The sequence below is a fragment of the Engystomops pustulosus genome, chromosome 3 (assembly GCF_040894005.1).
Source record: "Engystomops pustulosus chromosome 3, aEngPut4.maternal, whole genome shotgun sequence".
NCBI lineage: Eukaryota > Metazoa > Chordata > Amphibia > Anura > Leptodactylidae > Engystomops > Engystomops pustulosus.
This window is the reverse complement of record NC_092413.1, coordinates 91,526,851-91,540,264: the sequence shown is the minus strand read 5'-3', so window position 1 is coordinate 91,540,264 and position 13,414 is coordinate 91,526,851. Positions and strand designations below refer to the sequence as shown.

General features: G+C 46.9%; 2 protein-coding genes across 6 annotated transcripts in view; one reads left to right on the top strand and one right to left on the bottom strand.

The window, feature by feature from the left end:
* Positions 1 to 4,489, bottom strand: part of NHSL1 (NHS like 1) — a 140,314-nt gene extending 135,825 nt beyond the window's left edge. For 4 of the 5 annotated variants that reach the window (XM_072141393.1, XM_072141397.1, XM_072141394.1 and 1 more), the window contains exon 1: positions 3,419 to 4,486. In XM_072141393.1, coding sequence (XP_071997494.1) covers positions 3,419 to 3,698 — 280 coding nt within the window. In that variant the 5' untranslated portion in view covers positions 3,699 to 4,486. Of the gene's footprint in view, positions 1 to 3,418 lie in introns of all 5 variants that reach the window. The other variant, XM_072141408.1, reaches the window with a different exon arrangement.
* Positions 1 to 13,414, top strand: part of CCDC28A (coiled-coil domain containing 28A) — a 64,039-nt gene that overhangs the window by 15,927 nt on the left and 34,698 nt on the right. The window lies entirely within an intron of this gene.

Sequence of the window (13,414 nt, the reverse complement as noted above, 5' to 3'; positions counted from 1 at the left end):
GACTTTTGAACATAGCACAATGACAATGCAGCATTCGGATTCAACCTTGTCAGCTTTGTTTATTTACTGGTTAAAGAAACAAGGATGTCCCTTATAATGCCCAGGCCAAGTCCAGGGCAGCTACAATAGGAATACACATATATTCAAGTGTGGATTCTTATAAATCGTGTAAATGCAAACTTCCATTTCTGCTATCACTCCTTTGCTTCATCATTCTGTGACTATTATTGAGGACATCAGTCTGTCAGCTATAATTTATCACATGGTTAACATGTTGTGATTTGTATAAAGTTCCCAATCACTTATGTTATCCTACAAAGAGCTCCTCTGGCTCATCTACTTTCAAAATCCAATTCTCTTTAAATATATCAGTTCTAAAACATATACTAAACATATATAGTGCCTTTACTATAGGCAGGAAATTCATGAATAAATTGTCAGATGGGTGTTACCAGTTCAGATTGTGATTTCAGACACATTGAAACTGTCCAATCATTGAGAAAACCCCACCTGGCAAGGCATTGGGGATGCCCAGTCATTCATCTATTGATAACTACTCAGAGAGAATAAAATTTGTCATGAATGATGTCAGGTCCACTGTCATTCCCTAATTCTCTCAAATTTCTAATAATTTTCTAATACTAACTTAGGTATTAGGTATTTGAAAAATAAAATGGTCACAGAAAATTTTTATATCAATGTCACCCCCTTATTCACTATAAATTATTTCCAGTACCTTGTAGCATGAACATTACTGCGTCTAAATAGCTATTGTTCTTCCCCCACTCTAATGGCATTTCCTGTGGACACTCCATAGAAGTACAATAAATGCAGTTCCCACCTCTTATTTTAATATTGGGATCCCTGGCAGGATGCCTTTGCTAATATCTCCTATAGACATGAAATGAGTGGACATTTCTAGGCAAGTTTTCCATTCTCGTTGGCTGCAACACTGAATCAGGGAATGATCATTCCCAAAATTTGCCCCAGAGTTGCAACCCACATCTATTGCATATTTATTGTATATATTAAATGGATACGCCATAATGTGGGCAATGGGAATTCCCATTTAATTAAAAGAAATCTACAACTTTACCAAAGGAACAAAAACCTACACATACTCACCTCCACTCCTATTCATCTTTCTCCTGGCGTGGTCTTCGCTTATCTTGACAAGATCGGATAACCTAAAAAGAGACTTATAAAAAGCAGCCCAGAACATGGGGAGGAGAAGTCCGGCGCTCCAGTCTGCTAATTATGCACGGGAGAGGTCCGGGTCCAAGCAAGGTCCGGGTGTGTCAAGATTAGCAAAGACCACTGCCAGGATCAAGATGAAGAGGAGGACAGGTTAGTATGTGTAGGTGTTTGTTACTTTGGTAAAGTGGTAGATTTTCTTTAAGGTTTTAGTATATCAACTTTGTAAACTTTTTATATACAACTACAGATTAATTCAGTATCATACATCAAATTACTGTAACGATAGAACAGAAAAGGGTTGAATGAAGCTCAACCTGTGCAATTATACACAATTAATTATAATGTGGGGCACAATACTTTATCAGTGTCAATAAAAATTTCATATATACCGCTGATATGTTTCCGGCAATATGGTGCCCTAAGGCTTACCATTCTAAGACTAAGGGCAATACATTGCATGAAACGCATCATCCTTATTTCAGTCGATTAGCATACTGTATGGTAATGCTTATGTAAGCACATATATTGTATTATGTATTATCAGTTGTACTAGACAGTATGGACCTGATAATGAACAGCACAAATAAACAGACCCCACGTGCCAGTTTATGGAGGTGAGACTGTTTAATACCGTGTGAGAGGTGTTATCCAGTGGCCTGCCTAATATTGGCAATGGCATGCATCTCTTAAGTGAATATAACCACTATACTTAAGATGTCTTAATAAAACAATGTCATAGTATCTACGGTATCAATCTATCACATTTCCATCACCTATATCATTGTCAGTTATCCAAAGTTTGGCAGCAGTTGCTGTAGCTTCCAATGGTTAAAACTATGGTAAGTGAGTTTTGGTCCTTAATATGCCATCATTTTAGGGAATAATGTGCACAAAGTTGAAAAATGCAGCATGTTCCCATGTTTTCTGACATTTTTTCATATGACCCTAGTGAAGTGCATAACCCACTCAAAACTATGTGACTTAAATTACCAAGTTATGTCAAAAATGTGTCTGTGAACCTAATATTAGGAAAACAGTCTACCAAGACATGATCCTGCTATTTCAGCTATTGCTGGCATGTACTTGGCTTTCCATCACTATATTTCCTTTCAAACATGATCATTTGTGTATTTTTTGAAAGGGTTGTGACATTAAGTGAGCCTCACCCAGTCCCAGGGTGAAAATGTTACAGCACAGCAGCACAATGTAGCTTCACCTTTAGCCAACCTATGAGCATATAATAGTCAAATGAAGCAAACAGCAATTCATAATCTTCAGTATTTTCAGTATTACACCCAGGAGCCATAGTGGGGACAACAATATGACAAGCAAACCATCTACAACAATACTAGCAAATAACATAAAAGACAAGTACGAAAACCTAAGCTCCAACTATGAAATCATGTATTTGTAAGCAGTTTTTAACATTTATACCACATATCCCATTAAGCACTTTTCTCAAAACACTATTGCAAAACAAAAATGACATATAAACGTAACATGATGCCGATTAACTGTAGATAGACTTGATAAAATAACATATTGCAAAAATCAGGGCAATCTGTTACTCCCATACGCCTAAAGGTCTATTAGCTAAGGTGTAGCTTGAAGTTTATGAACAATGGTGCTAAAGCTGTACCTGATATGCCAGGCAATCCTTGCCCCATTTTCTGCCAATAGTAGTATTATATGTATAACAATAATATAACCCCTGGACACAACAAGACATTGATCTTGACTGCAAACTCAGCAATCCTTGTTGCTGTAACATTTCCTGATCTTGACATCTTTGTCTTACTCTACCATACATATACTTTATACAGTATATACTGTTTCTTCATCAGCAACTTTTTATGACTTTACTACACAGTACATGTAGACTTGTATAAGTCAAGTGTGTATTTTCATCTAGGTCAACACTTTTTACTGACAGCTAATAAAACGTATCTGGGTGGCAGGGTAAAAGCAATAATTAAAAATACTCCATAACTGGGTGTGCTTGTAGATGGGTGTGTATTCAGTGCTGAACAATGTGCACATAGACATAATTACATGACAGTATTTACAGGGATGGGCTGAGTAAGAATCATCAACCAATTTGACATTTCTGATGGCCGATTTAATAATAATGATAATTACATTTGAAATAATGATTGCAACTCTTTAAGATTGCACCTAAATAACCTGAGAAGAAGTTGTAAATGGGTCAGGAGATACTTACGGACTGGCACCTTCCTGTGGTCCAGTTGTGTGACTGCCTGGTGCAGGGATGCCAGACGACGCTGTAGTCGGGCACTGCGCTCACCCAGGGTCATCGCTTGTCCCTGGATATTGGTGAAGATGTCCTCAGCATGGCGTGAGAGATCAGACAGCTGGTTGATGATTCGCACCATAGAATGAACACTGACTTCTTGAAGTGAAGTGAACACCAAAGTGGAGCCATCTTTGGGACTTTGCCTGCACACCTTAGTAGGCTGCACTATCCTCAGATGAAAGGGCATCACAAATCAATAGTGTGCCAGTCACTGTAAAAACTACTTCCAGGGATGGAGAGTTAATCTAGGTAACCTGATTCGCTTTCAGATCCTATTACCTGGCATTAGGAGTATATGAAAATGGATAGCAGTGTGGATCAAGGCAACATGGCTATTGCTGAAGGTTGGGACATCCACATCACAACAAACTATCACATTGGGGCACAAGTGCCTATTGTGACTTTTAGGAGAACAACCTTCATTTGTATTCTTGGCACATGTTGTTAAAGTAACTTGCTAAATAACACCAGCCAGTGATCATTGGATGGGAATAGATCCAACCATGGATGCCAGATTCTAATGAACACAAAGAAAGTGTGATAAATCCAATAAAGAAGGGATGCTCATTGCCATAAGTGACCCAGACATCAAACTCAGATCTATATCCATATTCTGGAAGCTCCAATAATTCCTAGAGATGGAGCAGGGAAAGTTTTTTTCCAGGGTTTCAGTAGCCACAGTCCAAGGTCCTTCTGATGACTGCTTCCAAGGCTACAGCAGGCAAACAGAGTCCTGAGGTCTCCTAAAGAATCAGGGATGCAACAGATTCCTGGGTATCCTCAAGTTCCTAGGAGGATGCCCTGGTGTCCTGGCGTCACCTCAAGTCCCAGGGATTCACAGTCTATCCTGGCAGCTGCATGGTGCAAGCCGGGAGGGGAAGTCAGTGCATCTTCAGGGGGATTCAACTTTCACGATCTGCTAAGAAAGGACAGCAGCAGTGGTGGGAAGGCTGAGCCTTGTGTTTCAAATGAAACAGGAAAAGAGCCTCTTTGGATCCCTCCTCCTCCTCCACCTCCTCTGTGTACAGTCTGCACACTCCAAGGGAGGGAGCAGGAGGAGTGCTCAGACAGTCCCAGGGCAAAGCACAAAGGAGGACTCAGCAGACACCTGAGGATCCTTCAAGTGTTTACTCAGCCAACTCCAGACTGCAGTCTGCTATGAATCAGCACTGAGACCTGGCCATATCATCTAGAGAGCACATCCTATATATAGAAATAAGCATAAATACAGAACTAAATGCCAGGAGGACCATACAACTCCTTATAGACTGGCCAAAACAATGTATTTCATGGTTCAAGAAGCACAAATTTGTCAAATTTTACTCTATATGTACAATATTTTTCACATCAGTCAACATTTATGCATGCATCTAAATAATGCTATTTTCTACTTTGATCAGAGTTATAATTTTGTAAGGATAAGCAAGGTAGCATATAGAGTGATAGTAACGAATGTATTTATATAGCACCATCTTATCCTGCAGCTCTTTACAGATCATATATACATATACAGACAACATATACATCACTTTAATATTCTATATGTACAGAATTTACTATATTTTCGATGTATGGCCCTGCAGGACAACCTGAGGTTGGAGATGCATCAAGTACCATGGGGTAAAGCATTCATGAGAATTGGTGCTGCTTAGGAGAAGTCCTGGAGAGGTAAATGGGAGGTTTAGATTAAATATGAAACATATTGATGACATATACTAAGGATAATTCCTGATATTAGATTAGTGTTGCTCAATGCTCTGAAACCCCTATGACATGTCCTTAACATCTGATAAACAAAGAATTAAACAGGAAGCAGCTCCATTCTCAGTATAGTGTTCAACCGAGACACTGCAGCTTAGATGCCATTAAAATGAATAGGAACTGCTATGCACTACAGCTGCGTGTTTCCTCAGGATGTACTCAGGATAACAAAATAACACATTCTCTAATTCACTGTTATTAACCAAAATACGGCATTTAACCCCTTATCACCGACACTAGTTTTCAGCTCAATGACCAGACTCGATTTTTCAAATCTGACATGTCTCACGATAATTAGTTATAACTTCGGAACGCTTTAAAATATTCGGGTGATTTTGAGAATGTTTTCTCGTGATACATTGTACTTCATGTTAGTTATAAAATTTAAGTGATACTTTTTGCGATTCGTTCGGAAAAAAAATGAAAATTTGGCAGAAGTTTGTAAAAATTCTTCATTTTCCAAGTTTGAAATGTTCTGCTTTCCAGACAGGAAGTAAAACTACCCAAAAAGCTTGATAATTAACATTTACAGAATATCTGATTTATGTTGAGATGATATTTTATGCTTCCGGTCATTTTTCTAGGATGTTATGAGGCGCAGAACTTTAGGTGTCATTTTTCTCATTTTCATGAAAATTGCCAAAACTCACATTTTGAGGGACAACTCAGCTTCCAAGTGACTTTGAGAGGCCTAAATAATAGTAAAACCCCATAAATTACCCCACTATAGAAACTTCACCCCTCAACGTATGTAAAACAACATCTATTAAGTCCATTAACCCTTTAAGTGTTTCACATGGGTTAAAACAATATGGACCTGCGATTTAGAAACTATGGAATTTTTTTGGAAAATACATTCATTTAGGCCAAACTGACAGTTTCAGAATAAATTAAATGATGAAACGTACTGCAACGTTTGATGCCCAATTCCTCCCGAGTGTACGGATACCCCATATGTGGCGGTAAACTTCTGTACGGGCGCACGGCCAAGTACAGAATGAATGGAGGCGCCATTCACAGCAGATTTGTATTGTCACATCGTACAACCTATACATTTTTATTTTTTTTGGTAATGCAAACATATGAGGGCTTATTTTTTACAGGATGAGTTACAATGTATAGATACTTCATTTTTGGGGTCTATAGCTTATTCATGAGATTTTATTAACTATTTCAAGGGGGGCACAAACAAAATGATCAATTTTTATTTTGGATTTTAGCATTTTTTCCCCCCGCTCACCGTAACATAAAAATAATATTTTATCTTTATTCTCTAGTTCACTACGATTGCGGTGATACCTCATTTATATAGTTTTTTGTGATGGTGTTTGATGAAAAATTGTATATTACGGGAAGGTTTTTGTATTTTTTTTTTTCGTCGTTCACTGAGTGGGTTCAATATTGATTTAGATTTATTGTACAGATTAATACGGACGCGGTGATACCAAATATGTACATTTTTCGTGTGTTTTTGTGTTTTATATACTGTATTTGCATTATATGTGTAACTGGGGAGATTATGGGACTATATTTTATTTATTTAATTATTATTATAAAATGATTTCATCTTTTTTTTTTTTTTTACTTTCACATATTTTCCACCTTTTGGCTTGAACAAGTGATCATCTGATCACTTATTCAAGCCTCTACACTGCAATACACTTGTATTGCAGTGTATAGTGTAAGTAACTGAGCATGCTGCGCATCAGAGTTTTTCCGATCCCAGGTGTTAGCGCTGGGTCTGGGCTGTGATATCACAGCCCGACAACGGCACTATACTGACCTGATGTCTCGAATTCTTCTTCTGACGCGGCGCCGTAGAAAGGCGTCGTGTCAGAAGAAGTACCCTTAATGACCGACGTAGATTCCCGATGGGGCGGTCATTAAGGGGTTAACAGATATAAGTGTCTCTACGAGTCCTTGTGTTTACAATTTTGGTTGTTCCTGGATATAACCGTAAATCTTCTGACCATGGTCAGATTCTTCTCATGAATAGCTTCTGTTATCTGCAGGGGCGGACTGGCCATAGACTTCACCGGGAGACTTCCCGGTCAGCCGCTGCTCTGAAGCAGCTGATGGGGCCGGTCCCTTCCTCCTCAGTACATTCAGGGCCGGGGCCCCTCCTCTCCCTTACTACATGTGCAGAGCTGTCGGCCAGCTCACCTCCTATCCACAGGCTCCTGCACTGCCCTCCCTCCCTGATGCATCCATATGATAAACTAACCTTATGATATGGATGCACAGCAGGGGTAGCAGTGCAGGAGCCTGTTCTCCCTGCAGATGTCAACCCTAGCGCTGGGCTCCTCACAGGCCCTGCCCTGCATATTACACAGGAGGCCACGCCCCCACAGCACAGCCCGGGCCCTGCAGCATGGAGGAAGAGGTGAGTGCTGGAAGGTGTGCTTGTGCCTGCTGTGTGTGTGGGGAGATGGGGCTGGCGCCTGCTGTGTGTGTGTGGGAAATGGGGGCTGGTGTATGCTGTGTGTGTGTGTGTGTGTGTGGGAGATGGGGCTGGTGCCTGCTGTGTGTGTGTATGGGAGATGGGGCTGGTGCCTGCTGTGTGTGTGTATGAGAGATGGGGCTGGTGCCTGCTGTATGTGTATGGGAGATGGGGCTGGTGCCAGCTGTGTGTGTGTATGGGAGATGGGGCTGGTGCCTACTGTGTGTGTATGGGAGATGGGGCTGGTGCCTGCTGTGTGTGTGTGTATGGGAGATGGGGCTGGTGCCTGCTTTGTGTGTGTGTATGGGAGATGGGGCTGGTGCCTGCTGTGTGTGTGTGTGTGTGTGTGTGTATGTGAGATGGGGCTGGTGCCTGCTGGGTGTGTGTGTATGGGAGATGGTGCTGGTGCCTGCTGTGTGTGTGTGTGTATGGGAGATGGGGTTGGTGCCTGCTGTGTGTGTCTGTATGTATGGGAGATGGGGCTGTTGCCTGCTGTGTGTGTATGGGAGATGGGGCTGGTGCCTGCTGTGTGTGTGTGTTTGGGAGATGGGGCTGGTGCCTGCTGTGTGTGTGTGTATGGGAGATAGGGCTGGTGCCTGCTGTGTGTGTGTATGGGAGATGGGGCTGGTGCCTGCTGTGTGTGTGTATGGGAGATGGGGATGGTGCCTGCTGTGTGTGTGTGTGTATGGGAAATGGGGCTGGTGCCTGCTGTGTGTGTGTGTGTGTGTATGGGAGATGGGGCTGGTGCCTGCTGTGTGTGTGTGTGGGAGATGGGGCTGGTGCCTGCTGTGTGTGTGTGTATGGGAGATGGGGCTGGTGCCTGCTTTGTGTGTGTGTATGGGAGATGGGGCTGGTGCCTGCTGTGTGTGTGTGTGTATGTGAGATGGGGCTGGTGCCTGCTGGGTGTGTGTGTATGAGAGATGGTGCTGGTGCCTGCTGTGTGTGTGTGAGTGTGTGTGTGTATGGGAGATGGGGTTGGTGCCTGCTGTGTGTGTCTGTATGTATGGGAGTTGGGGCTGTTGCCTGCTGTGTGTGTATGGGAGATGGGGCTGGTGCCTGCTGTGTGTGTGTGTTTGGGAGATGGGGCTGGTGCCTGCTGTGTGTGTGTATGGGAGATAGGGCTGGTGCCTGCTGTGTGTGTGTATGGGAGATGGGGCTGGTGCCTGCTGTGTGTGTGTATGGGAGATGGGGATGGTGCCTGCTGTGTGTGTGTGTATGGGAAATGGGGCTGGTGCCTGCTGTGTGTGTGTGTGTATGGGAGATGGGGCTGGTGCCTGCTGTGTGTGTGTATGGGAGATGGGGATGGTGCCTGCTGTGTGTGTGTGTGTATGGGAAATGGGGCTGGTGCCTGCTGTGTGTGTGTGTGTGTGTGTATGGGAGATGGGGCTGGTGCCTGCTGTGTGTGTGTATGGGAGATGGGGCTGGTGCCAGCTGTGTGTGTGTATGGGAAATGGGGCTGGTGCCTACTGTGTGTGTATGGGAGATGGGGCTGGTGCCTGCTGTGTGTGTGTGTATGGGAGATGGGGCTGGTGCCTGCTGTGTGTGTGTGTGTGTGTGTGTGTGTGTATGTGAGATGGGGCTGGTGCCTGCTGGGTGTGTGTGTATGGGAGATGGTGCTGGTGCCTGCTGTGTGTGTGTGAGTGTGTGTGTGTGTGTATGGGAGATGGGCTTGGTGCCTGCTGTGTGTGTCTGTATGTATGGGAGTTGGGGCTGTTGCCTGCTGTGTGTGTATGGGAGATGGGGCTGGTGCCTGCTGTGTGTGTGTGTTTGGGAGATGGGGCTGGTGCCTGCTGTGTGTGTGTATGGGAGATAGGGCTGGTGCCTGCTGTGTGTGTGTATGGGAGATGGGGCTGGTGCCTGCTGTGTGTGTGTATGGGAGATGGGGATGGTGCCTGCTGTGTGTGTGTGTGTATGGGAAATGGGGCTGGTGCCTGCTGTGTGTGTGTGTGTGTGTATGGGAGATGGGGCTGGTGCCTGCTGTGTGTGTGTATGGGAGATGGGGCTGGTGCCTGCTGTGTGTGTGTGTGTGGGAGATGGGGCTGGTGCCTGCTGTGTGTGTGTGTGTGTGTATGGGAGATGGGGCTGGTGCCTGCTGTGTGTGTGTGTATGGGAGATGGGGCTGGTGCCTGCTGTGTGTGTGTATGGGAGATGGGGTTGGTGCATGCTGTGTGTGTCTGTATGTATGGGAGTTGGGGCTGGTGCCTGCTGTGTGTGTATGTATGGGAGATGGTGCTGGTGCCTGCTGTGTGTGTGTGTTTGGGAGATGGGGCTGGTGCCTGCTGTGTGTGTGTTTGTATGGGAGATAGGGCTGGTGCCTGCTGTGTGTGTGTGTGTATGGGTGATGGGGCTGGTGCCTGCTGTGTGTGTGTATGGGAGTTGGGGCTGTTGCCTGCTGTGTGTGTGTGTGTGTGTGTGTATGGGAGATGGGGCTGGTGCCTGCTGTGTGTGTGTGTATGGGAGATGGGGCTGGCGCATGCTTTGTATGAGGGTGCGATCTCACGTTACGTTTTGGCCTGCATTTTTATTGTGTTTGAAACGCATTACAACAGATGAGGAGAGGTGATTTGCCTAATTACATTACTGTTTATATTTGTAAACGCAAATGTTAACAGCAATGTAATTAGGCAAATTACCTCTCCTCAGCTGTTGTAATGTGTTTCAAACGCAATGAAAACCCAGGCCAACACGCAACGTGTGAACGCACCCTTAGCATTTTGATTCCGTTTTGTAACTGAATCAAAGCGCATCGTGGTGGCCTGCGGCAAATGTAAATGCGGGACACCGGGCGCTCATTGCGATGCATGCATTTACATACAAACACATATGCGATTGGAAGGGCCGGTCCCTTCCTCCTCCGTACATTCAGGGCCGGGGCCCCTCCTCTCCCTTACTACATGTGCAGAGCTGTCGGCCAGCTCACCTCCTATCCACAGGCTCCTGCACTGCCCTCCCTCCCTGATGCATCCATATGATAAACTAACCTTATGATATGGATGCACAGCAGGGGTAGCAGTGCAGGAGCCTGTTCTCCCTGCAGATGTCAACCCTAGCGCTGGGCTCCTCACAGGCCCTGCCCTGCATATTACACAGGAGGCCACGCCCCCACAGCACAGCCCGGGCCCTGCAGCATGGAGGAAGAGGTGAGTGCTGGAAGGTGTGCTTGTGCCTGCTGTGTGTGTGGGGAGATGGGGCTGGCGCCTGCTGTGTGTGTGTGGGAGATGGGGGCTGGTGTATGCTGTGTGTGTGTGTGTGTGTGTGGGAGATGGGGCTGGTGCCTGCTGTGTGTGTGTATGGGAGATGGGGCTGGTGCCTGCTGTGTGTGTGTATGAGAGATGGGGCTGGTGCCTGCTGTGTGTGTATGGGAGATGGGGCTGGTGCCAGCTGTGTGTGTGTATGGGAGATGGGGCTGGTGCCTACTGTGTGTGTATGGGAGATGGGGCTGGTGCCTGCTGTGTGTGTGTGTATGGGAGATGGGGCTGGTGCCTGCTTTGTGTGTGTGTATGGGAGATGGGGCTGGTGCCTGCTGTGTGTGTGTGTGTGTGTATGTGAGATGGGGCTGGTGCCTGCTGGGTGTGTGTGTATGGGAGATGGTGCTGGTGCCTGCTGTGTGTGTGTGTGTATGGGAGATGGGGTTGGTGCCTGCTGTGTGTGTCTGTATGTATGGGAGATGGGGCTGTTGCCTGCTGTGTGTGTATGGGAGATGGGGCTGGTGCCTGCTGTGTGTGTGTGTTTGGGAGATGGGGCTGGTGCCTGCTGTGTGTGTGTGTATGGGAGATAGGGCTGGTGCCTGCTGTGTGTGTGTATGGGAGATGGGGCTGGTGCCTGCTGTGTGTGTGTATGGGAGATGGGGATGGTGCCTGCTGTGTGTGTGTGTGTATGGGAAATGGGGCTGGTGCCTGCTGTGTGTGTGTGTGTGTGTATGGGAGATGGGGCTGGTGCCTGCTGTGTGTGTGTATGGGAGATGGGGCTGGTGCCTGCTGTGTGTGTGTGTGGGAGATGGTGCTGGTGCCTGCTGTGTGTGTGTGTATGGGAGATGGGGCTGGTGCCTGCTTTGTGTGTGTGTATGGGAGATGGGGCTGGTGCCTGCTGTGTGTGTGTGTGTGTGTATGTGAGATGGGGCTGGTGCCTGCTGGGTGTGTGTGTATGGGAGATGGTGCTGGTGCCTGCTGTGTGTGTGTGAGTGTGTGTGTGTGTGTATGGGAGATGGGGTTGGTGCCTGCTGTGTGTGTCTGTATGTATGGGAGTTGGGGCTGTTGCCTGCTGTGTGTGTATGGGAGATGGGGCTGGTGCCTGCTGTGTGTGTGTGTTTGGGAGATGGGGCTGGTGCCTGCTGTGTGTGTGTATGGGAGATAGGGCTGGTGCCTGCTGTGTGTGTGTATGGGAGATGGGGCTGGTGCCTGCTGTGTGTGTGTATGGGAGATGGGGATGGTGCCTGCTGTGTGTGTGTGTATGGGAAATGGGGCTGGTGCCTGCTGTGTGTGTGTGTGTATGGGAGATGGGGCTGGTGCCTGCTGTGTGTGTGTATGGGAGATGGGGATGGTGCCTGCTGTGTGTGTGTGTGTATGGGAAATGGGGCTGGTGCCTGCTGTGTGTGTGTGTGTGTATGGGAGATGGGGCTGGTGCCTGCTGTGTGTGTGTATGGGAGATGGGGCTGGTGCCAGCTGTGTGTGTGTATGGGAAATGGGGCTGGTGCCTACTGTGTGTGTATGGGAGATGGGGCTGGTGCCTGCTGTGTGTGTGTGTATGGGAGATGGGGCTGGTGCCTGCTGTGTGTGTGTGTGTGTGTGTGTGTATGTGAGATGGGGCTGGTGCCTGCTGGGTGTGTGTGTATGGGAGATGGTGCTGGTGCCTGCTGTGTGTGTGTGAGTGTGTGTGTGTGTGTATGGGAGATGGGGTTGGTGCCTGCTGTGTTTGTCTGTATGTATGGGAGTTGGGGCTGTTGCCTGCTGTGTGTGTATGGGAGATGGGGCTGGTGCCTGCTGTGTGTGTGTGTTTGGGAGATGGGGCTGGTGCCTGCTGTGTGTGTGTATGGGAGATAGGGCTGGTGCCTGCTGTGTGTGTGTATGGGAGATGGGGCTGGTGCCTGCTGTGTGTGTGTGTATGGGAGATGGGGATGGTGCCTGCTGTGTGTGTGTGTGTATGGGAAATGGGGCTGGTGCCTGCTGTGTGTGTGTGTGTGTGTATGGGAGAAGGGGCTGGTGCCTGCTGTGTGTGTGTATGGGAGATGGGGCTGGTGCCTGCTGTGTGTGTGTGTGTGGGAGATGGGGCTGGTGCCTGCTGTGTGTGTGTGTGTGTGTATGGGAGATGGGGCTGGTGCCTGCTGTGTGTGTGTGTATGGGAGATGGGGCTGGTGCCTGCTGTGTGTGTGTATGGGAGATGGGGTTGGTGCATGCTGTGTGTGTCTGTATGTATGGGAGTTGGGGCTGGTGCCTGCTGTGTGTGTATGTATGGGAGATGGTGCTGGTGCCTGCTGTGTGTGTGTGTTTGGGAGATGGGGCTGGTGCCTGCTGTGTGTGTGTTTGTATGGGAGATAGGGCTGGTGCCTGCTGTGTGTGTGTGTGTATGGGTGATGGGGCTGGTGCCTGCTGTGTGTGTATGGGAGTTGGGGCTGTTGCCTGCTGTGTGTGTGTGTGTGTGTGTATGTGTGTGTGTATGGGAGATGGGGTTGGTGCCTGCTGTGTGTGTCTGTATGTATGGGAGTT